Raw genomic sequence first — 27,589 nt, 5'->3', positions numbered from 1 at the left:
GTATATATTGAAAGACAAGTCCAAAGGGTTTGAAAGTAGGTCACAACCGGGACAACTTCAATATCTGTAACACAAAAATCACTTCTCTGCAAGCCACAATCACACAGCAGTTCAGGTTATAAGCCTGTTGTTTGTTTTGCCTCATGTTTGTTTCGGTTCCTTCCCAATAACGGGTGCTGTTAAGTAAGTATACATAACACTTAGGTCACATCCAGACAGTTGTAAGAAAAGCACGTTTGTATGTGAAACATGGCACATAAAATATTCAGCCATTAACATGCAGGATGCACATGATTCCGAAAAAGAAGCAGCAGGAAGTAACAGAGGGAAGTTGCTTATTTCTTTCAGTCCAGAACTTGTGATTTCATCTCCCTGGAGAAGTGACTACAACAGCAAGAGCAGGTTTCGCCCTTAAAACTATCAAAATCTCTCTGTCCCTGACCTAGGGCTTAATTGCTCTTGCACAGCGGTATCTATCACAGGTCAGTAAGGGCATTTCTGCAGTTTTCTAGGTTCTTCCATTAAGCATAAAAGAGGAACAATGAGAAGAAGAGGGATCCAGATTCAGCCACTGATAAGGAGATGCAAATCCGCAGCCTTTAATAATAAGGCCTTCTAAAATCCTAGAGAGATTTTATCCTCTGTTTTTTCAGCTGGCATTGGAATGACTCCAGAAAAGCTTTATATTTAATGCTTGGCGGGATGTGCTGAACTTTGGGCTGTGCATCTCACCATTCAAACGGAGACGTGATCTAGCAGTCCTGCACCAGAATTCACGCTGTCTTGTCAGTGGAGCTTCATTGTTCCTCATTTTTTTCTTAAAAATAGCAGGGTGCGTCACCCTGCAAGACAGCGAGAAAAGAAATAGCGTTTATGATAGCAACAAAACTAAAAGCAGTACGATCAAGTAAAGCAAAACCAGTAAGAAAACTACATCCAACCTCCACAGCCTTTTTTTTTTTTTATTATTAGGATGTGGTGACGGAGGTACCTCTTTACAGCATCTCTTGGCAAGTGGTTTTTTTTGTAACATTAATTAAAAACGCACAAAAAAAAATTAGGTGTGATATCCAGGGATGACAACCCAAACAGAAATTCTTAAAAATGCTCAATAATCCTGACCTCTCTGAAGGACAACTTCATGAAAATCTTCCACTTTGATGGGAACAGAATATAATTCACAGAGCTACTTCGCGAAGGCCACACAAAAATGGATGTTTGTAAGCTCTTTTTTTGCTGTGCATTTACTCTGAATCCCTTAATGCCCCTCATTTGTTGTACATACCATGAATATCATGCTGCTAAAGCCAAGGTATTTCAGCCTTTAAACTGTAGAAAAACCCACCATGTGCAGACACCGGAGCAAGGAGGTCTGTGACATTTTCTGGCACTGTAATGAGAGTCTGTTACACCACTCAATATTTTCTTTCCTTACTTTTCCCTTCCTTTCCTTTAAGATAACATCCTTTTCCTGTGCCCGAGGGAGAAGGCAGTTGATAAAAGCCAAGTTCCTGTTCACAGATAAGTTTAGAAGGCAGCCAACCTCAGAAGTTCCTTGAATAAGCTATATTCCTACCGCCGTTTTTTCCCCCCGCTCTGTCAGAGACGTTTGAGCCCCACACAGGAACCAGACTCACATTGTTCAATAGCCACGGCCGTTTCCACAGTAGCTGGGAGGGTCGGAACCTTTTTCCGCTCTTTGTTACAATTTTTTTTTTTCCCTTCCTTCTTCCAACTTTCCAGTTAAAGAATATTGCTGGGGCATTCCTGAATTAATCCAGGCTGTGCTTCAGAGAAGAGAGCAAGAGACAGGTGTAACTGGGTGGGGAGAAAACCCACGATGCTAGTGAAGCTTTTGCTCATCTGTAATACAGTAGGGTTGGCAAAGCTGGTCAAACACTCAGACCATCATGGATATCATGATGGTTCAGTACACAAGCCACGAAGTTACGAGACCTCTGCATACCCCCAGAGGACTCATCTGTCACACAAGGAAGAAGGTTACTGGGAGGCAGAAGGGCTCAGGGAGGATACTCAAGATTACCCTTCAAGTATGATCTCCTCACATCAGGAAGAAAGAGAGGATTTTGAAGCTGTGAACCCGCAATCCCGAAATGGGTAAGTACCCCAACATGTCTGTCTTTCACGTAACGGTAGGGAAATCCTGCCTGATACCTTTATAATCTGCTGATAACAGACCATTTTCGATAGAAGTTTCTAATTAAAATATATTAGATTTTAGGAATCAATCTATATCCAAACAGGAGGTTTTAAAATATTTTACCTACAGAAAGAGAAAGCTAAATTGCTCATGGAGGATGAAATCACAGATGGCACCGGCTCTGTGTCCCAGTCCAAGATGGCCAAATGGGCTTAGGTCGCCGGACACACCTGGCAGAGATGAAGCCTTCCAGGTCTGCTGTAGCACCATAAACCAAAATGTTTTTCTGGCAAAGCAGAACTAGATTAAATTAATGTACTGACTTTTTCCTCATCATAAACCAATGCTGATTATTTTTGCTGATTGTGACAACCTTTGCCCATCATCAGAATGTGCCTGGCTGCAGCCTTGGGCCTTGGGAATGGAGAGGGAAGCAGAATGGTGGGATGCTGGGGAGATAGTTGGGGTTGTTCAGCCTGGAGAAGAGAAGGCTGCGGGGAGACCTTATTGCGGCCTTTCAGTACTTAAAGGGGGACTATAGGAAAGATGGGGGCAACCTCTTTAGCAAGGCCTGTTGTGACAGGACAAGGGGTAAGGGTTTTAAACTACAGGACGGTAGATTTAGACTAGATACAAGGAAGAAATTTTTTATGATGAGGGTGATGAAGCCCTGGCCCAGGTTGCCCAGAGAGGTGGGAGATGCCCCATCTCTGGAAACATTCAAGGTCAGGCTGGACAGGGCTCTGAGCAACCTGATCTATTGAAGATGTCCCTGCTCACTGCAGGGGGTTTGATTAGATGGGCTCTGAAGGTCCCTTCCAACCTAAATTCTATGATTCTATGTTAGCAAAATAAAAATACTGAAGAGTAAATACAACAAAGTAAGGAAAAACAAATAAGCATGGAAATGACTACAAATTCGTCCCCCCAAAGGTTTGCATGACAGTGAAATGCTGCTCATGGTAATCTATAGCAGAAGAATAGTCAGCCTGAGTGGAAAAGGTGTGTATTTCACCAGAAAGGTTTCCAAATATTTTGATTTTTGTAGGTTTTACAGGGTGTGTAAGTAGGTCTCTAAATGTTTAAAATAGATGAAAACCAAGCAGGACAGTGAATGAATCTTTTATAGCCCTGATGGATGTGTACTGCAGAGCCCTGGTTTGGGTGAGCTGAAACAGCAGCACAGTGAGAGCTGTTCACAGCTCAGTACTTTAGGATGCCCTGGTATTTTTCCCTTTAAATGCTCTTGAGGAAAGGAAAAAAGGGAGATGGAAAGAGTACAGAACCTTGCCCATGTCATGCTTCCCTTTCACGCAAACTAAAGTATGTCATCTTGTTTCTAATCTCATCTACATGTAAAATTCAGGTCTCCCTCCTGCATGTAGCATGATGAGTGTATTAAAACCCTGCTGTCCTTCATCCTACATCTTCCTACAAATCTGTACCTCGCACCATTACCCTTAAGTTATTTTCTAAAGCCTGTAAGTGTTGACTTCCAGTTTCCTGATGGGTAGTGTTCGATAACGACAAGCACTGTTAATTCACCAGCTCCTGGCTAATGCATTTCAGATACTGTCAGAGGAAGGAAAACAAAGCCTAAGTGGTACTCTGGACTTCCACATTCACTGCAAGGTGGTATTCATTTCACTGCTGGTTGAAATGCTGAAAGCATTCTTAAAACTATAAGTACTATGTAAATTCCACAGTGTAAAAAGGTGCACGTATAGGTCAGCAAGATGCTGTAATATACTGCCCTAAGAGGGATTTCTTCCTTTGCTATGTAACTTTGTTCAGCATCAGCTTGTGTAATCCAGTTCAGCACCAGCTATTACTCATCCTAATTTCCTCCAAAGAGGAGAAATACTTCCTCCTTTTATGGACATAGTTGCATAATGAGTCAAATCATAACATTCTTCCCAATTCTAAAGCTATGCTGAAGACTACAAGCAATCAAAATCTAGTCCTGGAAAAGACATCAAGAAACTGGGTTTATATCTCTAAAGGAGAGAGCAAGAAGAAAAGTATCAGGAGTTAATCAGGAATTAAGAGATATAGGGAGACAAAGACACGCCATAAAATAAGCCCAGGGTGGTAGAGAATAATTTTCTACCAAAACTACATCCCGCTTCTAGTTCACTTTAGAAATAAGAAAATACTTCCCCCGCCCCCGAACTAGGAAGCAAACAAACAAAATCTGTGGTAACTTTGTCTCTGAGACAAAGTTTTGACTCACACCATTTTCTAACAAAAATCATCATTTTCTAACAAAAATTATGTGGTTTTTTCCAACTTCTTGCTGTTTCCCTATGTATTAGGAATAGTGCTTTTTACAAAATATTCTCAATTTTTTAATTTATATAATTTTTCTTATTGCAGTTCTTTAAATAATTGAGACCACCACGACTAGTAACTAGTCAGACTGAATCCTCTGGTTTCTGTTTCAGCATGTAAGTTGAAACGATTCATTAGATCCTAGGAAAATGCTTGGATGTCTTACTTTACTAATGTATTCCTCTCAGAATAATAAGATTATTCTAATAACATTTTAAAAATAAGAAAATCAGTAAAAACTCACTTTTGTTTTTTTAAAGAGAAATATGTGGATAATAATCCTTTTGTTTCCACTATTCTTTAGAGGAAGGTCTAGGTACTAGTTTCGTATCTCATCCGTTGCTTGTATTTAAGCGCACCAGAGAAGCTCTGCATGTTAAAAGCGGACAAGTATCTGTACTTGTTGTTTACAAAACAACAACAGAAAAAAATCAGAAAGGGCCAATTTTCCAAAGGAAATAATATTTCCACACACCCCCCCAGCAGTTGTACCTCATATGAGCTGATTGGTTTGACTTGAGATATTTCATTCTGTGGCTGAGGTAAATGGATCCATGTGTACCCAAACTTTCTGTAGAATTAAAAAGGGAAATGAAAGCACAAGTATATGAAGAGATCTGTACCATGAAATTGCTGGACCGTACTAGCATTTGTTTTAGCAATGGAAGATGAAGAGCAAGAACAGTAAAAACAGGTGCTGGATTTCAGTCAATGCATACTATTATGTACAACAGGTATTACCTATTACCAAAATAGGTAATAAATACATTTGCACTCTTCATTTCCCATATAAAACAGATGCCTAATGCAGAACTTCATGGGAACACTGTTGTTACCAAAGGCTTTCCTGTGTGTGGATACAGGCACCTAAATTGAGGCTTCAAAAGGTACCTGGGACAAGACCAGATATGTGGAAGTTCTAGAAGTAACCCAGTAAACACCAAATAAGAGCCTTCATTAGCTTTGCATTGGCTTATCATCTACTCTAATTCTTACCACTAAGTGTAACCAATTCAACTGCTGTCTGATCAAGTAATTGAAAGGGATAATAAATACACCAGGGAGATAATACATCACTAGCGTTATCCTGACAATTGCTATGTGCATGAACACCTGATAGCTTATGAAAACTCATCCTAAACTGGTAAGCCACCTTGCAGATTTTTCTTTCTTTAGAGCCACTTCCATCAAATACTTTGTAGTGACACATGAGCTGGCCTCAGGGGAGCTGAAGGAGAGGGCCACGTAAGCACGCAGCCTTGTGCCCTCCCTTAGGCTGTACTGTTCAGACCTGGGCAGACAGACCTGGGCACACATGTCCTCCGCCATGTGGCTGTATGAGAGCCAGAAGCATGGTGACCCAGCCTTTGAAAGGAAAGGTTCCCTGTCCCTGGGAAGAACATGCCATCTCCTCCATACCTTTGCCACAGACTTACCTCTGTTGATCTGAGATCCACAGAAAGACCTCTACTGTAATTACACTCAGAAGGGCCTGTTTTGTCTCCCTACAAACAGATTATTTCTCAAATCAAGCAATGCTGAAGCACCATTAGTGGAGCACTGTAAGCCCAGGACTCCTCCCTTTTCCCAGTGCTGAGCAGAATCACAGCTGGCTGGCTGGCTTTAATCTAATCCTTGTGCCTGCAACACCAAAGGACAGTCATGCTGGCAACTCAGACTTCACACATTTAATAGTCATATTTCATTAAAAAAATATATAAAAGAAGCATCTAAAAGATCCAGTCCCATCACATGCTAGCTCTGACAGCAAAGCCCAGAGCCGCCTGTACCCTCAGTTGGCCTGACCTGTCTGTCAAGTAACGCTGTAAACCCTATCACTAAAGTGTTCCAGGTTAAAAATAATCTTAGGAAAAAACTAGGTTATTTTTAACTTTCCTCCTCAGTAACCACACTGACAAATTTGGTCCCCAGATGGATGGCTCACACACGAAGGGAGAAAAGGACTGTGGTGAAGAGATGGAAAGGAGCAGAGCAACTAAAGCTGGTTTCCCCATCTCTGACAAACTCACAGAACTTAGCTGTCTTTCCAAAAGGGTAACCATTGCCAAGTAGTCCCTGTTTTGGATTTGCCCTCCAGCTGGGTAGGTGGTTTAGTTTTCCTTCTTTCTCTTTAATCCAAACACACACACAGCCTGTCATCTGTTGGGATTTTTCTCACAATTACAACATGTTTGCAAAAAAAACCAAACCCCAACCCAAAAAACCCAAATGAAAAAAAACCCCAAACCCCACCACCTGAACTATAAATAGGAAAGGCAGAAGTCTTCAGCATAAGTAAGTCCTCAATTACATTAATATATTTTGAGGTTTAGACATGATTCTGTAAAGTCACTCCTTGACAAGGGGAAGGCTTCCTGATATCAGCCAGGTGTGTTGTTATCTCACTGAAACATGCACATCTTTCTCTAATTTGGCACTGAGACAGCCACAAAGAAACCCGCCTCTTTTTCTGATTACCCAGGGTGTCAAAATACAGAACAACTATCCTCCAAAGTGTAGACAGGCAGAGAAAAGCTAAATTCATGGGAATGCCAGAAAAATGCTCAATCTTAATAGCTTTTTTTTTTTTTGTCCACCTTTACAGGAAAACATCCATTGATTTAATTAAGACCAGTTTCAGTCTAACTTATCTATTTCTTCAAAACTAGACAGGGACTTTCTTAGGAAGCTTACGGGATACTGAAATTTCCCAACAAAGGGGCATAGAACACATGCTTAAAATAAAACAGGTTTGGATGAAATGCAGCTAAATGTGATCTTCAGCCCCTGACATCCTGCAAACTAGTGGAATGGCCATCGAGTGCTCAACAATAGCTTTCGCAGTGCCAAGTTCATTAACACAAGTAATGGTTTCCTATCAAAATTAGGTACTTGGCTCCTCTCAGGACTTTAGGAAGTTCTCCGCTATTTGGCCCTTGAGCTGCACACGTGCAGGTGGAATGGCTCCCTATTAGCCCGTTTAATGCAAATGAGACATCTTCATCGCACACGATACAGGAGTTATCAAACCCTCTGTGCCCAAAGGAGTGTTTTGTTTCACAGCTCATTAGCACAAACTGCAGCAATTCATTCTTTCAGCAGATAGCAAGGGATCTCTTTGTTCAGCATAGCCACAGGACCGCCATCTGCACTTCTACCGTGTGGATCCAACGCCTTCCTACTTGTTCAAAGGGTACTGACCCTCACAAGTGATCGGTGGCCAACCCTGAACAAAGTTACACTCATACCCAAAACATGATCGGGGCAAACCTTGGTGCACATTGCCTGCACCCTGCGGGCACGCTGTCTGGGAAGGTTGTCTTCCCCATGCGTTTTTGACTCACTGGCATCAGCACGGCTGTGCTAGTAGGTGACCACTGGCTGCGATTCCTGCCTCAAGACAAGGTCTGTGCTATACAAGGGGTGAACTTAAGTCTGCAGGAATCAAAAGATGAAATCCAAGTGTAATCTGCCCTCTGAGTGGGCTGTAGAGCTTCTACTGTGGGGAGGATAATACAAATGAGGTAATGGCTGTGGATGCTTTGTGAAGAGGAAAACCCTCTTGCATTCATTTCTCTGAAGTAGCTTGTACAACAGTTGGATGTGGCTCAAAACCAGCTCCCAGCCAAGCCTGCTTTGTCTTCAGCTCCTGCTCCCAGTGAGGCTCCAGGTTCAGGACTGGATTTGCTCAGAAAGCCTTCACTGCACTAAGTCTTTAGGACATTCTGCAGGACAAGTCACAACTGATAAGAGACTAACTGGCACTACTGTTGGAATAAGAGTGGCATTCAACCAGCATTACTCAGGGCTCTGGAAGACTTCCAGCACTGTATGGAAATGCAGGTGTTTGAAACTACCACTGCCACTCTTTTCTGCCCAGCTTGTTAAGTTAAACTGCAAATCAATCAGTGCTTAAACCCCAGTGAAAACTAGGGTGGTTCGTGGAATGACTCACAGGAAGATCCCAGGCCCTGCCTGAGAGGGAGCTCTACTTATCCTATGGGGAAAGATGGAGAAACATGAGAGTTTCTGCTGTCTGACTGTAATACAGGACTGCTGCCTGCTTGGGAAGGGCTGGGGAGTTCCTTGATAGACCACCAGCAATCACTCGCTGCCTGCTAATTAAAAACCAGGTGGCACACAGTGTTCCCTTGGAGAGCCAAACCTTTTTCAAAAGCTGAACACCTTCTGCATTCCGTAATGAATAAAAAGATAAGCCTGTCTTAAAACTGATGTGCATGTCCTAGTTTAGATTAATCTAAATGTGATATTTTACCTGTATTATTGAGGCTGCTTTTGCTTGCCAGAGAGAATTTTGCGCTGAGGGAAAAACAGACATAGAGTATTCTATAGCTAAAGCCCCATACTTCTTTTCTGCTTCAACTGGTGTGAATCAGGAGTCGTTCTGCACAAGTCAGTGGAAAATTGCTTGTTTAAATTAGAAGAACATCATCCTGTATTGTCATCTTGTAGCACAATTAAGTAGCAATAATTGCATACCTGGTGCCTTTTGCACTGTATAGAAGAGGAAAGTGTCACGGACCTGAAAAGTTTTATGCTCTGCCAGTGGTAAACACAGGAATGGCTGGACAGGAGTTTGCAAAGTAATTATAGAAACTGACTTCCTTGAGAATAGAAACCTGAGGAAACCGATATGAAGGACAACTCGGCTGTGCTACTACAGCCAAAGGAACAACAAAAATTATGGAAAAACAACATCCTGAAGTCCTAAAGCTTTTGTTCAGGCAAAAATTCCACTGACCTAGGAACTGTCTGAAATTATGTGTTGCAGTGCCAATCATAAGAACATGCAACTAAGAAAAATAAAGCATGTAAGTACCTTGCTGAGCTGGGGGCATTCCTCACGCTCACTACCGTGCTGCAGTTGTTGGTGTAGTGCTGTATGAAAAGACGCCGCCCCGTATTCATCTGAACAGAGTGATAATTACTGCAGACCAGCCATCTCACTTTATCTCCTGGTTCTGTGGGTTGTGTTTTCTTTGCTATGATATAAGGTGGCCCAGCTAAGTCCTAGAAACAGAACAGCCTGCGTTTTGCAACGTTTCAGTAAAAGCAGTAGTACCCGACATAAGAAAAAAATAATTGTAAGATCGGTTTTCAGTTTAAAGACCTGAGAGGCTGCAATAAAAGGAGCTTGAGCTAACCTAGAGTTGCTGAATCTTATTTAAATACAGAATGCCTTGTCATCAGATGTATTTAACCTCAGACAAAAGAACACACTTGCCTCAAAATAAGGCAAAAATGGATTACTCTGTTCATGTGAAGAGTCTATTCAGATGAAGACTGTATTCAATAAGGACATTAGTAGAAAGCCTAGAAAAAACACACCTAGTCTAATAAAGAAAACTATTCAGACACATTTTTCCTGGTTAAGGAAAAAGGATTAATTTGTTTGGCAGGTAAACCAGGAAAAGCAACTGAACAAACGAAACATCTGTAGCCCTGGATTTGCTAAGGTTCCCTTTAAGTGTTGCTCTAACTTGCAGTATTGTTATAAACTTAATCATTCACCAGACTGGAGAGAAAGCTCTTCTGCTCTCCTCACATAAGCAACTTCTTTCTATTCCTCTTTCCTTGGCAGCAGATGCTTGAATCAAAAGGAAACTGTATTAAAGGGAATAAAAGCAGAGGGTGTTAAGTTGGTTATATATTCAGTGAATGAAGCGACATAATTACAAAGGTGAAAAAAGGCAGAAGCAGAACACAAAGCTGCTGTGTTCCAGAAACCAGCTGAATAAAGAAAGTGCTATTTGTGAAAGAGCAGCTCTTTAAAACTTCAGAGCCTGCTTCAGAGCCCACTGGTGCCAGCAGAAGCCCTGCTCACCTCACTGAACTTTAGATCAAGCCTTCGTGAGTCTCTAAATTCTTCCACTTAATATTAAAGAATGATATTTTTTCCCTCAAGATTAATACAGTGAAGGGGTATTTTTAGTAAGAGATATCAAAGTTTCCTTAAAGGAAGTGTTTGACAAGATGTGCAAAAAATACTGCAATAAAAGTTTCACCTTTGGGCACATGTATCTATATTGCAGCTCATTACAGATGGGAAAAATAGGTCTTACTTACTTTTTCGATAGAAGTATAAATTTTGATAAGCTTCATGGGACTCAAAACCGCTACAAGTTTTTGTTATTAAAACCAAAACATGATATTATGTAGCACTTCAGCTCCATGAATAAGCTTTTAAGATCAAGTGAGGGAGAGCTAGTGAGCAGATACTAAAGAAAAACGGACACTAAGAAATGTGACCACCATTAAAGGAAGTTTTTATTGAGAGTCTATCAAATCCACCCTTTTTCATGCTATTCCTTCTGCATGGTGTTAATAAATGTCCAAAGTAAGCATCAAGTCGGGATCAACCATTGATTTAATTTCTGATACAACATAAGCCCTTTCTACCAGTGGGAAGCCCACCAGATACCTCCAAAACATTAACAGGTTTTGAAAGGGAATCCTTGTATTTTCTATTAAATTTGTGCGCACATTTACATGTGCAATATACCAAAAGTGTGGCATCACATTCTGTGAGTATTCTTGCTCACACACATGTTGATGCATGTAAACATTTGGCTTAGATTTGTATGGCCTACATGACTCAAAGGACTTGTTTGGGAGCCGTGTATGGTGGGAAAAACAAATCAGCCCAGATGATGATTCATGGGGTGCGGATTGTTTTCATTAGGAAAGAACCAAACGCTACAGCCAAATAATCCTATTTTAAAAGGAGGTTTCTATACTGCATGCAGACTCCTGCCTGGATCTGGCAGGCATCCCGTGGGCAGACCCAAGATACTGCAACAATGCCAGCGAGCAGCAGCACCCGCTCATTTTATTTCCCCAGGAAAAAAAAAACAGAGAGGGTTTGAGGGGGGAAAGCCACTCCCAGCTATGGCTTGCCAGGCACATGCGAGAGGACAAATCGGGTCTCTGTTTCAGAGTTGTTCATCTGACACCAACCACCGAGAAGCGATGCAGCCTTACAAAGCCTGGGGGACATATGCACACCGCAGAGGCAGACGTCAGCCAGAGCACGTGCGCTCGTCTGCTGGCTTTAGCTGAAGTGCCCAGTGACACAAGCAGAGCGTTTGACTCTGGAATAGTAATGATTTAATAAAAACTTGAGGATTTGCCCTCTGGTTCACTCCCACAGAAAAAAAGGCTCCCATTTATAACAGGCACAAAAATTTCCCCAGTCGCTTGCAAAAGCCTTAAAACTAAAGCTCATCAGAACAGTTTTGGCTTGCAATCACAGCCAAGGCTGCAGTAGACTGCTTTCCTGTTTGGCTTTCCCAGCGCCGCAGGCATTGCCAGATTCCTGCCCGTGCTTCTAAGAGATGAAGAGTTTGGTTTGCATGGGTGATCACTGAAATTGCTATCACATTTTCCTTAAGAAATGGGGGAGCAGAAAAGACTCCATACGGCCCAGCAAGCCTGGTGAACTGCTTCCAGCTAGCCCAGGCTGTCTACCTTTTCCTCCTGATGTTTCCAGCTTCCTTACAGCTTCTTCCTCCTCTTCTAGCCGCCCGGCCGCAGCTTCTGCTTTTCCATGGGTCTCAGTTCCCCGTTGTTTCTGCAACTGTCTGAGAAAGACAAACTTTTCCCATATATGCTGATTTGGTTCCTGCCTTCCCATTTAAAAATATACTGTCTAAAGTTCAGCTGCTCTTCATCAGACATGTCTCTCCCCCTCATACAATGCTCTGCTCCTTTATAACACAAGCTCTGACAAACTCATTGAGTACAAGAACCTCCTGATCTCTTCAAACACCCCAGCTGACATGACTAGTACTGTATAAGGCCTGATTTTACTTTTGTTCTGAGAAACCAGTGGTGATGTCTTATAGGAAAGGAACGGCATATAATATGATTTCTAATTTTTCTCCAGGCTTCATTTAAGAATAAAAGATATGTGTACATATACACATACAATATTTAATATACATACATTGACACCAGCAAGCTCTAAAGCTCATAGTAATGGCTGTGACTATGCCTGATGCGATTCTACCGGAGTTAGACCAGCAAACCCCTAGAGATGCCAGACAGATAGAGAAAAACCTAAATCATGTGAAAGAGCACCTGCCCACTCATCAGATTTACTCTTGGGCATTCAAACTTTCCAGTGACAAACTTTTGAGTACTGAATTGCCAGTGGCAGTAACAGGAATAAAAATGTTTAAAAAACCCCTCCAAACCAAACAAACCATAATGACCGGTTCTTGCTATCACTAACGCATCTGTCACATGGACATCCAACATAGAGTAGCCCGTTTTGTGATTCAAGTTTTTGAGTTTCATAGTTTGAGATTCAAGTGGTCTTCAACCAGGACAGCTAATGTAATGACAATTAGAGAGCTGTTTCTTCTGCAGGTGCTTTATCATAAAGGAGTGATGAAGGCCTTTTGCGACTGATTTGATGCCAATCTTCCTATCTGGAAAACAAGACTGATTTAAACTGTGGAGTCTGGTGTTTTGGTGCAGAATAGTTAACAGCCTCAACACAGCGAGCATCAAGGGATGTTTGGAGGAGTTGCAGGTTCTGCTGCAAAGGGAAGAGCTGGATTTCATGGGTCACTGGGGAAGATGGAGTCCTCTGCAGCCTGCCTGATGCCCAGGTGGCACAGGCTGTGGAAGGTCACCCCTTCAGAGCCTAAACGACAGAGGCTGAGCTGCCAGAGTCAGTGTGTCACTGTAAGCCCCTTATCCCTCAAAAACTGCATCTTCATTTGAGAAGAGGAACTCAATCTAATCCCTGCTAATCCAATCTAATCCATTCCCAGGACAGGAACCAGTCAATTTAACTGTTAACCTGGCAGCCTGTTTGGACCTGTCTATATAGACACACTCTGGAAAGTTATGGTGAATTAGCTATAACAGTGAGGGTTGTATATACTTTTTCATTTCTCTCTCCAAGCTGCTCAGCCCCACCTTTTCCTAAGTAAGAGGATCAGCACGATTTAACATCAGTATGTTGTTAAGTGACACCTTGCAACTTCCTAACGGCCCCCTGTGCACACAGTTTTACAAATAACCATTGCAGGTGCTCTCCTACAACAGGCAGGACGTGTAGCCAAACGCGTGGGAAACACAGGGCCCCAGACTGCCTTTAAGACAGGTTGTCTGTAAAATGACTTTAAAGGTTTTGTAGCCAAAGAGTGAGAGAGCAGGGACCCCTTTTCTCCCTACAGCTTCTTTGTCCAAACAAAGCTATCACATGGTTTCTCTGTTCATCACTACCCATAGGAATGGTAGGATCCCTTCATGTTTAACTGGTGAACTTCTGTAAACACACCACCTGAAAGAGTGTGTTGAATACATGCACAGTTTATCAACAATAATTGCAGTTACTAATTAATCAGATGTTAATAACATTTTTTTTTCCATTTCCCATTACAATTATCACTCCTCACTTCCTGTCACTTCTCATCTTGGATTTTAACCATCAAACTTCAACCAACAGTACACTTCCAGGTCTTAACTTTAAACTTCTGAAAATGAAGAGGCTCGCCTACACCCCGGGATTGACAGATGCCTACATAATTTTGACTTGGAAAATTTACCAGACTAATAAAACTCATATGTCCTCACTAAAAGCAAAAAATTAAAACCCAAGAAAACCACCCTCATTTTTCCAATATTATTTTTCTGCAGGGGATGGAAGAAATTATCTATTATCTAATTAATAAAATCCAGTCAGTTGCTATATTATCTTGAAGTACTAATACTTTGAAGACACATTATTAATGGCATTTATGTAGGATTAAGTTTTCAGAAGCAGCCTGCCTCAACCTGATGAGTCAGTCATGAGGCATCTGAATTAGGCGCCATGCCAAGGAAGACAATTTGACATTTAAAGTGACATTAACCTGCAGGTTATCATGAGTTGGAAATTTCTCCTGCTAAATGAAAGGCCTGGAAGTGGAACTAATCCATCAAAGTTTAGACAATCAACCCTTTTGTACCAAACTCAGAAAAACATCCCAAATGAAAACAAATGAACTGGGAGTGGAGGGAGAAGCTAGCAAGCATTTTCCACTTTCTTCATCATCCAGATGAAAAAAAGAAAAAAAAAAAATAGAAGGCCCTTCTGCATTTCACTCCTCCTTGGCACCGTTACAAGCAGAATCTGTAAAATGCATACTTCAAATTCCTTTCCCATGTCTTTCTTGCACTAGGAACTGGTGTTCCTTCATGCAGTCCCGGCTGGTAACATACATAGAAGCCTGCATGAAGGAGAAGTACATTATCAACTCCCAACAGCCCTGCCTAAACGGCGCACCAGACTGCCAGAAGATCATGTAAGTATCCTAAATGAAACTAATAAGGGCAACATCATTTTCTCTGAAGTATCTAAATGGTATTTTTAAAAGTATTTAATGACACATTTTAAAAACAATTACACCACCAACTCAGTTTAATACCAGAGTGACGTAGGGTCTGATTTATGTACCTAAGGTGATCAAGCATTTAAGTAACCTAGGAGAACAACTGCCTTTCCAAGCCACCAAGTATAGGACTACGCAGTGACTGATTTTTCAGATCTTCCCATGTGTGTATTCAGAAAAAACAGAGACCACACCTTTTCCATGATTTTCAGGTCATAATACACATGCATAACTTAAAAAAAAAATATCTCTGCTTGTGGCCATCAGCAAGACCATTTCCATGGCAGGAGTTAGAGATGCGCAACTGTCCAAGAGCTTACTCTTCTTTCAGAAGGACTGGCTGCCCAGAGAGTACTGGTGAAAGCCAATGGTGCACCCTAAGGAACCAGGACTGACACATTTTTGAAGTTGGGAGATACCGAATCCCAAGGTGCTTCTGAAGTGAAATAATATTTAATACTCACCTACATGTTTTCACATCTATGTAGTTACTTGATTGCAAAAATGCTTTTCTTCTTTGTTAATACAATTAATTTCTCTTTCTCTGAGAAAAAAAAAAGTTTCATGATTATTTCTAGTGAAGTTTTTAGCAAATTCGTATCTTCCTTGGTACCAGTGACATTTTTGGAATATTTGTTTAAAAATAAAATATTCTGCTGAGTTGTACAGAACATTATAGAAGTTCAAGCTCAGTCCAAACTTGATTGCAAAGGACTCTATGACAATAAAATATTACAGTTGCATTTCTGATAGTTACATAAATTTGCCGCCTGTGACATTTCTCAGACTTGCGCCAGACCAGTGCCAGCATGTTTGGAAAAAGTCTCTAGCAGAGATCAGTAAAGCATGAGGCAGAGCACTGGAGCCCTGCTCGCTGAATAGTAGTTATATTCTGTCTGCATGTAAGAATTTGCACACACCTCCTGTTGTAGACAGAAGGCCTGAAAAGCAATCTTGTGTAGGAGAAAAAAAATTTCTGCAGACCGCCTAAAAGTTTTACTAAGCAGCAGTGCTACAGTTGATGACAAATTTCTTAACCATGTTCTGTGTTAGTCATCTGGGACGCGCTCGGCACCAGACTGCTGCTACAGTCAGCGAATTTACCCCAAGTGACACCAGGTGACAATAACTTGCAGTCTAACGCCCAGACTCTTACTCCCTAGGTACAGGACAGCTCTGAAGCCAGTCTACCAAGTGAAACAGAAGGTTCTGAAGTCTTTGCAGTGGAAATGCTGCCCTGGGTTTATTGGCAAGGACTGTGAACAGCGTGGTAAGGAAAGCTAGAGAACAAGCGCGAGAATTAACAACTAAATGCCAGTCACGGTGGCAAGAAACGTTTGTCTATTTGGTTTTCCTTTTTTTTCTTTTTAAATTGATGCCTTATTTTCTTCAGTCTGCTATGCAGAAAATCACTGATACCTTGAATCAAGGAGTAGTTGTAATTAGCTGCAATTAGTAGCTAAAAGCATTAGCCACTTATTCTTCCATTAGTAGCACCTTTGCAATCTTTACACACGGATAAAGGTATTAATTTGCCAGGGGACCTGTCAGATGTACAATCCATCTAGGAATGCCTAATTCCAGGTAGAAACTGATTACATCAGAAAACAACGCTAGTGTGTGAAATGACCCTACGGTCAGTTTACAGGCTGAAGTCATCTGGCTAGGGAAATCTTAATGCATCCAAAGTTCAAACAAGGTCGGCAGCGTTCACTCTCCTGCCTGCACTGCTGCCTCCTCCCTGCCTTCCCTGGCTCCTGGAGTGGGCAGCAGCCCCACGACACAGGAACACAGCTCAGGCCGTTACTTCCGTGGAAGTTCTAGCAATAGTCCTCACATGCAATAAACCACTACAACTCTTTGCACTGCCGAATAATGATGCACACAGCTGCTAAGTAAGAGAGAGGGGCGACAGTGTGGTTTAAAACCTGGAGCGCTTCATGGCATCAGGAGTATATAGCAAATAAGACTCCAAAAGAAGACAACTTTAAACGGACAAAAGGTAACTTCCCGTAGTTATTAAGGAAGCCATAACAAAAACCTCAAATGCTTGTGCGAATATTTTCACGCAATCTTTGCCTAACTCACCTACTCAAACAGACTCCATGGATAAAATGGGAGTTCCTGTTTTTATCTCTGTAAGTTTACCTTTTCTTCAGAGATTTATCTCTGAGGTGATGCCCCAGCCTGACCTTCGTTTATAGTGCTGGAAGGGTATTACCAAATACAGTGCTTCTAGTTTAGTCTCTCCTTCTTTACGCTCGATGACCAAAGCCAGCTGCTCCATCTTTATCTCCTCATTTGTACAGCATTACTCGCTGTAGTTGGTGCCATCAGAAAGGTCAGGTAACTGTGGAACAAGGAAGAGAAATTTGCAGGTCTTTTGACAGGATCCCCCAGGGGAAAAAAAAAAAGCGCACATATTTGGAATAGACTCATTTCTTAGGAGCAATAACTCAGCATGAGTTGAAAACCCACCCCCCTACTGCAGAGCATTGTCATTTATGCAATGTTGTGTGCTATTGCAGTACCATAAGCAAAGTAAATTCTCCAGACAAGATGTTCTTTCCCTAAGAATCCTGCATGCAGAAGCCTGTGTCTGCATCAATTGCATTACACATGAAACTGCCCTGCGGTACCTTGCTAAACCGTAGTAGTTTCTGCATCTAGAACACTTTCACAGATGTATTCCATCTCTATTGCAGATCCCAATTTTATTCTGGTGCCAGGAAATCAAACTGAAGGACGGGAAGAAGAGGAGTTCTCAAACCACAGTATGAGCTTGAAGTGATTTTTCTTGCCATTCTTTTACCTCCTAGTCACAGATCAGAAAAAAAAAAGATGTATTTTTAGCTGCAATTTTAACATGAAAAGCTGTGGACAATATCTCTAGTGAAAGCATTATTTGGGAAAGCTTTTACACAGGTGCATTTATTGGCATAAATGAGGGCTTTTGGCATAACACTACACAAATACTCAACACAAAGCATCCAAAACTTTCAGAAGTTGGATGCTGGGCGGTCATCAGTGATGCCTAGTGAGAATGCCAGCCGGTACAGAGCGTTAAACCCTTCAGTGTCATGGATGTTTAACGCCTTGCTCCGCTAAGCAGATTCACAGGAAAGCACACCATGGTCAGAAGTCCTACCAGAACAACCATCTATTCAAATGCTGTTTTAGAGCAGCTACCCCGTAGCTTTGAGATTATTATTATGAGGTGCTGTAGATTCCTGTCTCAGTCACTCTATCCTAGTGACCTAAGTATCCAAGAAGGACCTTTCCTTACCCTCTGGGGAAATGGTATGGCTTGCAGTGCTATTACGTATCTTCTAGCAACTGGCTTCAAGGCAGTATTGCAGCCCTGAGAGTCGTCTTTACATCATGCTCTCAGCACTGCATGAATATGCAGTTGCTTTACAAGACTTAAGTTTATTATGAGATTGAAACATCAGAGGTAACCCTGGAGGGTCAGAGGCCCCCAGGACGGCACAGCTGGGGTATATGTTTCTGCAGCTCTCAGTGTACGCTTTGAAATCTACAGCTCAAATTAGCAGGTATTTATTTAGAATAACATCCATTAAAGGGCCCCTCAGTGAGAGTCAGCTATGACAGTTACACCCTATGCTTCTGATTCCTTAGTGAAACACCTCAATTGCTCTTTCATTCTGTCCTTTTATTCTGTGTTGTTAAACCTTGCTATCCTTTCAGTCAACTGGCTTGAAAGGAGTTATTATTCCAGAACATTTTTATGGCATGGGGAGATTTTAAGTGAAGAGCATTTTACTGCCACCACAGCTACCGTGGCTGAAGTTCTTCTGCTCATATTTAAATATGTTAGGTTTTCATCACGGTTGAAAAAAGCCTTTGCAAAGAAACCATGAGTTTAGGTGCTATGAATCAACAAACCCCCTAAACGTCAGTGCAGAAGTTTCAGAGCAAAAAGTACACAGGTGTTCTCAGAGGTCTTGTAGGAATACCTGTCACCTGGTCGCTGCACTCTGTTGCATGACTTTGTTTTTTTAATCTTGTGACTAGTGTCAACATCTGTGGATTCAAGAGAAATGTTGGAAGTCATTCAAAATCATGAGGCATTACTGGATGATCTTCAAAGTGATATTCATCAAGCAGTCAGCAACTTAGGTGACTTACAGAGAATATTTGAAAACAACGGTACAAGCATGGTGTTAGAAGTGAACCAGAGCAATTCAGGTGAGAGGTCTGACACAGAATTATCAGCCTGCCAATAGGCCCTGTAAAACCAAGCGGATCAGAGAGAAAAACTGAAAATAAAATACCCTGATATTCCTTGGTCCGCTAGTTGTTTCTAAAGAGAGCAAAAATGGGTGCAATTCCAATAGAAATGAATGAACCAAATTCAAGAGTACCTTGAAATGGAAGTGAGAGGAAAAGCAGATTCCTTTGCACTTCTCTGGAATTTCAGAATATACCTTAACCACAGAATAAAGAGGTTGCTTATACTGAAAATCTGTTAGATTACTATTCTGCTTCTATGGCTTCTTCTCTTCAATGGGGATGCAGAGTTTAGATTTGGTTTCTGTACTTTTTTCATACTCATGCTATATTCTGTCACGTGTGGGATACCAGACTGGTGTATGTATAAAAAACCGGAACATTCAACCCTTCTGTGGAACATTATTCCTGTGTATATAAGAGTGGGAAGAAGAGAGCTACTGAATTTGACCTACTAATGTGAGCCATTGGCTCTCAGAAACATTTTCTAATGATACAAATTATTGTCCTCAGTGAATTTCAAGGCACTCAGGTTTGAACACTAAAGTTAGAAATCAAGCCTTAGTATAAGTCACACCTAATACAGGTACTTCACAGATTTTTCAGGTTATTTAGTGCTGGCCTGGAATATTCAGCTGTTAAGATGCTGTATAAGTTTGTGAAGTAGAAGGTGCATTGTCAAAAGCATGGGAAAAAGAACAACGTTATGAGACAGTCAAATAAGGAAGAGCCCACCAGCTAAGAGCTGTTGTGAAAATGGGCAGTTACAGCCACTTACAAAAATGTTTGTCCAGGGATTTCAAAATGTTGTATTTTTATTACTTAAATGGGCAGTCAATACATATCTAAGTTATTGCCTGCAGACTCAAAGACACAATATCCTTCACAGTAACCTTGATTTAAAATTAGGCTATTTCTGCAATTGTCAAATTTTGGGGAGTAAGATGGCAGTTACTATAGAGAAAATACATACTTGAGTTACCCTGGCCAGATTAAGGTGTGCTCCAAAAGCAGAATTTAAATTTTTATTTTTTTTTTTTAAACTGTGTTAACAGATCTACAGGAAAGGCTTCTGCAGCAAGTTTTGTTTCCCCACGTGGAGAATTTTCTAAGGAAACATTTTAACCCAATGTGGGCAAGCTTCAACAGAAGCTTACAGAACCTCTCGAACATGGTAAGAAACCTGTCCCATGATGTGGAAGCCAACAAGAAAAGCATAGAAAGATTCCAGGAGAGCACTGTGCCCAAGAAGGAATTCCAGGAGCTGGGAACTAAGTTTGAATCGAAAGTCCAAGAAAACGTAGTGAAAGTTGATCAGGTGAAGAGAGAAATAGAGAACCAATTGCAAATGCAGCGGGCTAGCATTCACTATAATCTCACCATGATCAAGGCAGATGCTGATACAAAGCTCAAGAAGTTTCATAAGATACAGCAGTCCCAATTCTTAGCTTTGAACAACAGCATAGCAAACATGAAACAAGAGCAAAACAATCTTGAAAATAAATTTGAGACTTTGAAAAAAAATTTAACAGAACTCTCCTCACATGACGGTCCCAAAGATGAAAATATCCAGTTAACCATCCGACAAATAAATGACATTCTGGCAGGGCATGCAAAGCAGCTTAAAGAACTTTACATGGAGTCGGATGTAGCCTTTCAGAATATTGAAGTTTTAGAGAGGTGGTTTAAGGAGTTAAGAAAAAATATCACGAAGTATAGGCCAGAAGATCTTACAATAACTTTAATGGAGAAATCACTTATTATGGAAGAAAACAAAGCAGCAACGGAAAGGCAGATATCAGAGCTCAACTATACTCTCTCAAATCTTCGGGAAAACTATTCAGATCTGTTGAGGTACATGGAGGAATGTAATTGCCAGAGAATATCTTCTGACATGGATGTACTGGATGAAGATTTAAAGAATATCACTTATTCCCTTGAAGGCACCCAATCAAACTTAAAGGCTATAAAGCACTTAGAGTCAGTTTTCAGAGATCTCTTGAGGAATGAAATTGACGAGCTCTCCTCAGCTTTTCCATCTATCCATCAGTCCCTTAACCTCCGTCAAGAAGAAAACAGACAGCTTCAGTCGCAAGTTACAGCTTTTTCAGAAGACATAAGCTCCTTGAAGAAGAAAGATGAAGAAATTCATCGACACATCAAGTACCTCAACAGTTCTTTCGTGTCTCTTTTGGAAGATGCCATGCGGCATGAAGCAGCACTGGAGGCTTTACTGGGAGAAGAATTTATGGAAGTCTTGTTTGAGGAAGATCCTAGTATCCTAATATCAACAGTATTTCAGCTGCAAGAATCTCTCAGACGCATCTCAGATGAACTCCAAGAACAAAATGTGACTTTAGAATCTCTTAGAAAGAGGTTTCATGTCTTGGAAAGAGGTCAACAGAATAATCGTGATGCTCGACCATCTCCTAAGCATCCCAAAGAAGAAACGCAAACACCCTCTCCTCCAGATGAAGTTACTAGTCAACGCAGCATCGTAGAACATATGGAACCTAACTATGAGGCTGCCAAAGATGACTCCTTGGATAGCTCAGCTTATAGCGATATCATGACTCTAAAGAATGATATCAAACACCTGAGCCTGGCAATCAAGAGGCATGAATCCAGAAGTGACATGAATCTCTGCTGCAATCATACACTAGCAAATGTAATCGAGCCACTCAACATTTCTGTGGAAATTCTCTCAGCAGATTTAGCAACCATCAAGCGGAAGCTGGAGGAACATCTGCTGATTTTTAAAAAGCTATTTGGAAGCAATGAAGAATTAGTTGCCTCAAATATAAGTCTGGATGTTACAAAGATTCAGTCCATGCTGACCAGAAAAGTGAGAAGGCAACAGAAAGGTCAAGACAAGCAAAGAGACAAGAAAAAGGGTGAGAAACACAGAGAAAATACGCAAATGATAAGTGGAAGAAATACAGTGCAGACCGAACTTTTGGAAAAAGGTGGGTTCTTTGCTTTTACTTGCTCATATGCAGGTCTAGCTTCTTCTGGGCCCTGCTGCTAAATTCCACACACAGCATATTAGTTGTGAGACCTGTCAGTATCTTGTGGGATGCTGGAAGAAGAAATTCTGACATCATTGACATCCTCCCTCCCCATCAAAATAAGCTGTTTGAGTGAGAACCAAGTCGATACACAGCTGCACTCTGCTCAGGGCCAACAAAATTACACCTATTACAGCTGCTGGGAAATTGGCCTTGAACAAATTCAACTTCAGGTGTTTAGAACACAAATTTTGTTTGTAGATGCTCATGTTAATGTAGTAGCAGTTTTCTCTTTTGAAGCTGATGGGGAGTGCTAGGCTTCCTGGTCTTGCTTCTTTTTTTTCTGTTATTTGAATCTGGTACTCAAAGCACCAAATCCTTCCCAATGTGGACAGATACATTAAATGAACTGCTATAATTTGCACAAGTGGAACAGGGAGGACTGACCAGAGAGCACACGCTCTCTTTTACGGCTATGGTTCAGAGAGACAAGTTTTCAGCTTGCACTTCACTGTGACTGGCCAGTTCCCTTTCCCTGTAAGCACATGGCCATAACCACCTGGTAATTACAACCACCACAGCTCTAGCACTGGCTTTTGATTGTAGCCCTTGTTATGGACACAAAACAGAGAGCAAAAATCAGCCCCTTTAGGCATCTGTGCTGCAAAACTGTAGTTAAGACTGAATAAGCAGAGAATGCATTTCAAAACAATTTATTTTTAGGACAGCAAAAGTGCTACTTTTTTCATTTCCCTGGGTGGTCTCAGCCTTATACTTTTCCAAGAGTAGTGGTTCAGGTATTTCCAGGGAACCATTTGATCCAACCCCAGGCACATACCCAGTTCAAGCATTTAGCTCTGCAAAGGAGCGTACAGAAATCAGGCCTGATAGGGTAAAGTCCTATCTCCCACCCTGACGATCCTCGGGAGAGAAGAGTGCTCACTGCTAAAATCCTGTTCCTCTTTCTTTTTCAGACTCATTGGTGGCATTCCACGTGGGATTCTCAGAAGGAAAAGATAAAGAAAAAACTCTGAGGTTTAATGAAACTTACCTCAATTATGGGAACAGCTATTTCCCTGAACATGGCTACTTCAAAGCACCGCATAAAGGTGTCTACCTGTTTGTCATCTCTGTGGAGTTTAGTTCAGGACCAGCATTAGGCCAACTCTCCTTCAGCCGTGGGTACAAAAAAACTCTCTCAAGCAGTCAGAGGAAAACACCAAATGGAAACACCATGACTACTTTTGCTATGGCAGAAATGGAGAAGGGGGAGAAAGTATGCTTTGAATTGCTGCAGGGCTCTGTAGTGAAACGGAGTCCACCGGGGACAACAATGGGTGGATTCCTAATATTTAAAACTTGAATAGTGACATTTTGTTTTATTGATATCTTCCCATAGATGCAATGGATCAATTCACTATTGCTTCATCTGTGATGTATTCAATCCTACTGCATGTGTTTAAACATAGCACTACCCTAGATTTGTCTTCATGCTTCTTTTCTGGAAGTGTTTGGCTTTTGATTAGTTGCTTATGAGCAGCAATGGGATTTTCTTTCAAGTGGTAAGCTAATGGTTTGGACTCCAAATGTATCAGCACACACATTCCCAAATCATTCCACTGTGAGAATTGCACCTAATTAGAAAAAAACCCCCGTTTTGGTGGACATTCTTCACTTAACACAAAGAATTTCTCCTTTCCCCTGGCAAAAGAGCATTATCCTGTGGCAAATACCCCCACCACAGGCAAGGAAAAGATTTTAGGAAGGACTGTATATGTCAACCCTCATACTTTATGAATGGTAGCTTAAAACCAAGAAGCCAGGACAATTTACCTTTTAGTTCTCTGTGGACCACAATCACAGACTCTCTTGGAAACTTCTGCAAGTCACTCCAATTCAATGTTCCAGGCTTTGCACAACATGAACACTAGAAAAGATCGATCAAATCCAGTAAGATGCACCCCTATGCTAGTATTTGTAAGCAAGGATCTTAGAAACAGCCTGGTCTCTTTGCTTCTGGGCCTCTGTTGTTTTTCAACTACACTACAAAAATTTAATGTAACATTTTTAAGGTGAATTTCATCTGCATTTAGACATCAGGAAAAAATCAACAATATTAAAAAATATTGGTGAAAATGCAGTTGATTTCTAAAGATAACCCTGAAGAATATAGTGAATTTAGCCCAGAGTTCAGCATTTACATAGTTTAAAACCAAGCAAGCAGGCAAATAAAACTAACAGCAAAAAGGCAACCTCATTGGTCTGCTGTCATTGTTGACTATAAAATAAATTTATAATTGGAGTAATTCAAAGAGTAGAATTTCTGAATTGTGGAGTTCTTTTGAATTTCCAAAATCTAAAGATGACCATGTCTGGTCACATCCTAAACTTTTCTTCTGTCAAATAAAATATCCCAGAGGCTTTGCTTTTAAAGAAGTTCTATTATTGTGGTATTTTTCCTTGTCAATCTTAACGCCTTTCAAAACAATATTAAAACAATTTGCCAAAGTGAAGTGCATTTAGAAATTCCCAATGTTTTTGATGAAAGAGGTAAATTCTTGTGTATTTTATGCCCTTTTAAGGTAGCATTTTCTAAGAGAGATCTGTCCTGCTGTTAAGGGGGTTTCTCCCCACTATATGTATTCTAAGCAACACTAAACTACAGAATTACTAAAAACCACATGGGTACCAACACGTTGCACTTAAGGCAACAGTTCAACAAGCAGAAAATATCTATCTTTTGAAATAAAGCTATAAAGCAGTTTCAGCTACTGACTTGCTGAGATTGCTCCTCTCCATCCTGAAAAATCCAAAAAAGCAAACGTCTGAAAATGATCTCCCATCTACTCCTAAGCCACTGCTGGTCTTCTCATGAGATTAATGGGCTGAGTCTCCCCATCTATCTGCCATGGAGCCACACCTTGCACTGCTCTGCAGCAGGCAGCACAACGTGCCCGCAAGCTCAGTGTCATCTTCTGTCCCACAGACTGCTCAAATATCTGAGGGAAGGAAGAGAAGAAACATTTGAAGAGGTGGAATGTCAAAAAGGAAGAAAAGCATTAAGTTGTAAGATTGGGTTCTTTCAGTACAAAGCTACTGTACTGGGGTGACTCAGACATTTTCACCTATGGTCCTCCAATTAAGTTGCGGTGGCAGCGGTCTGCAGCGCCCAGCCCAGCGTGCTGCCTAGGTCAGGGTAGCTCAAGGAACACCCACCTTCAGCGCACACCAACTCTGCAGCTACCAGCTAAGTTCCACAATTAAATACAGACAGGGGATATATATGTTTAAAAACACTTTGCTTGTTTTAAAGCGTTGCCAGAAAGCTTCAACTGGAATGAAAACCACACAGGTACTTGCCATCACAGGTAGTGGACAGGATAGCAGTTCTTCAAGACAGGACTTTTAAAGATTTGGCATCCTTGTGCTTACCAGAGTTTACTTTTGTTGAAGAATAAGCCAGGCAAGTTCAGAGACCATTGACTCCAGAGTGAACACAATATAAAGATGTTTTCACATTTGCATTCTTCAAATATGTGCATAAGTTAGCCACCTGCATACACAAAGACAACACACTTGACTGGAACACTCTCATTTTTAGACTATGAAGCAAAAAATTAACAAGAGAATGGATTAAAATATTCTATTGGCTGCATAAGCCAGGAAGCCTGACTTGCTTCTCAAGCACAAGAGAAGAGATGATTAAGCTAAAGGGTTGTGGGTTTTTTGGTTTGTGTTTTTTTTTTTTTTAAAAGAATATATCAGCTTTTTAATAAACTTCCATCTAAACCACCTCTCAAACACAAGCAAACTATTTGACTACTGGTATAAATGTCTTCAATTCCCGCCCCTCCTCAAACACTTGTATCATTGTTTGCAGTTTTTGGTGGGTTGGTTTGTTGGCTATTTTGTAAGGTTAACACAGCCACATCACCATGAACTCCATTTTTAGGCAACAGAGTAGAAAAAACCATTTTACTGAAGAGACAGCAGACTCCAGATTAGGACCTAACGGAAAGAAAAATTTGCCACAAAAATGGCAAGAGGACAAGGGTGATTAACTGACAATTTAAAGAAAAAGCTATTGGTTGGCTCAGTTGATTAAGAATAGGGGATTTTCAAAGATGAAAAACAAACTGAAGCTGACCATAGGCATTAGGAAAAGACAGCTGTTTGTAAGAATAGACAAGTTCCACCAATTTATCTCAGAGTGGACCATCTAGACTAGCATGCCTGCTGGCAGTTTCAGCCAAGCACCAACAGGCACAGAGACATGTATGCTCACTCCAAGATATAGAGAGATATATCATCGCCTTGAGCCTCATATTTAAAAAAAAAAGCCTCCAGCTTCTCTTTGTACTTACCAAAAATCCTGTAACTGCCAGAAAACACTGCTGACAGCTCAGGTTTCTGGATTGCCAGATCAAACCACTAAGCTTTATAGATAAAAAAAGCTGTGCATCTTAATGCCTTTGCATAATTGTTACTGAAACTTTTACTGCTTTATAAATGTATCTTATAGTGCTTTACATTTTAAAATTAAAGTCTCCTAATGCTTTTTTCTTTTCCATTACTAAGATGATCTCTTTACTTCACCCAAAATGCCAGCACCCATTGTATATCACCAACAGATCCACCAGTGCCTGAATTCTGCAATCAGAATCACTCAGACCCTTTCAGATACCCACATCAAGCCAGTCTCTGAAGTCCGTGGTGGTCACCCCTCATGAACCAGACTCATGAGGTGTCAACCCACAGCAGTGGTCCTCTCATGACTCAGATTCACAGCCTGTATTGACTTACCACACAAACATCAGTGAGAAAGACTGAAGTGGTGTTTTGGGGAGCAGTGAATATTAAAGCTGCAGAAGGGATTAATGAAATTAATGGAATTAAATCTCATCCTTTATGAGATTAGTGATACCTCTGCAATTTACAAGGTCATGATTCAACTCACCAACTACTCAGTGCGCTCTTCGGCTTGCACACAACACACACGTAGGGATTTTAGATATGTCGCTGGATATGGCAGTTTCAGTTCTTAAATACTGATGCAAGCTCGTCAGTAACACATTTTTATATAGAAGTCAAAAATAATCATGCACAAACATCTTGATATTCATTATTAGCAGGCAGTAGAATTTATTTTCATTTATCAAAACCCCCCAATTTTTTCAAAAGGACTCTCGTACCTTTAGGCTATAGCACCATCCTGTGGTCATTTCAAGAAGCAACATTAGGGGAAAAAAAAATTAAGTGCTCATCAAAACAAAGACTGGTGTAGAAAGTTTCAGTTATCCGTGGTATTTTCATACCTCTTGTAATGCTAATATAAAAATCCCAGTTTTCAAACCAACCATGATCAAGTGTAATCGGTGAAGATATTCCACAAAGTACACAACAGCCACAACCTTAAGAAAAGTTTCACTTTG

General features: G+C 41.0%; 2 protein-coding genes across 6 annotated transcripts in view; one reads left to right on the top strand and one right to left on the bottom strand.

Annotated features, from left to right (window-relative positions):
• SNCG (synuclein gamma) overlaps positions 1 to 9,996 on the bottom strand; it is a 33,054-nt gene extending 23,058 nt beyond the window's left edge. For 2 of the 4 annotated variants that reach the window (XM_064464814.1, XM_064464815.1), the window contains exons 1-2: positions 1,638 to 1,726; positions 733 to 842 (exon numbers count right to left, since the gene is read on the bottom strand). Coding sequence is in view for 3 of the 4 variants with exons in the window: in XM_064464815.1 (XP_064320885.1) it covers positions 733 to 842; positions 1,638 to 1,639 (112 nt within the window). In the remaining variant the exon portion in view is untranslated. Of the gene's footprint in view, positions 1 to 732; positions 843 to 1,285; positions 1,497 to 1,637; positions 1,727 to 9,332 lie in introns of those variants that run through there. The other 2 variants (XM_064464813.1, XM_064464816.1) reach the window with 2 other exon arrangements.
• Positions 1,841 to 25,949, top strand: MMRN2 (multimerin 2). 2 transcript variants are annotated; one of them, XM_009504211.2, is made up of 7 exons: positions 1,841 to 2,118; positions 14,689 to 14,811; positions 16,062 to 16,168; positions 17,604 to 17,672; positions 18,934 to 19,107; positions 20,205 to 22,115; positions 23,132 to 25,949. In XM_009504211.2, exons 1-7 carry the CDS (start codon positions 1,841 to 1,843, stop codon positions 23,518 to 23,520), a joined length of 3,051 nt encoding a protein of 1,016 aa, XP_009502506.2. In that variant the 3' UTR covers positions 23,521 to 25,949. The 2 variants fall into 2 exon arrangements, with proteins under 2 accessions (XP_009502506.2, XP_064320873.1); XM_064464803.1 differs by lacking the exon at positions 18,934 to 19,107.
• The last annotated feature ends 1,640 nt before the right edge of the window (positions 25,950 to 27,589 follow it).

This window comes from Phalacrocorax carbo, chromosome 13 (assembly GCF_963921805.1).
Source record: "Phalacrocorax carbo chromosome 13, bPhaCar2.1, whole genome shotgun sequence".
Classification (NCBI taxonomy): domain Eukaryota; kingdom Metazoa; phylum Chordata; class Aves; order Suliformes; family Phalacrocoracidae; genus Phalacrocorax; species Phalacrocorax carbo.
The sequence above is the reverse complement of the archived record's forward strand: the minus strand, read 5'-3'. Positions and strand labels throughout refer to the sequence as shown.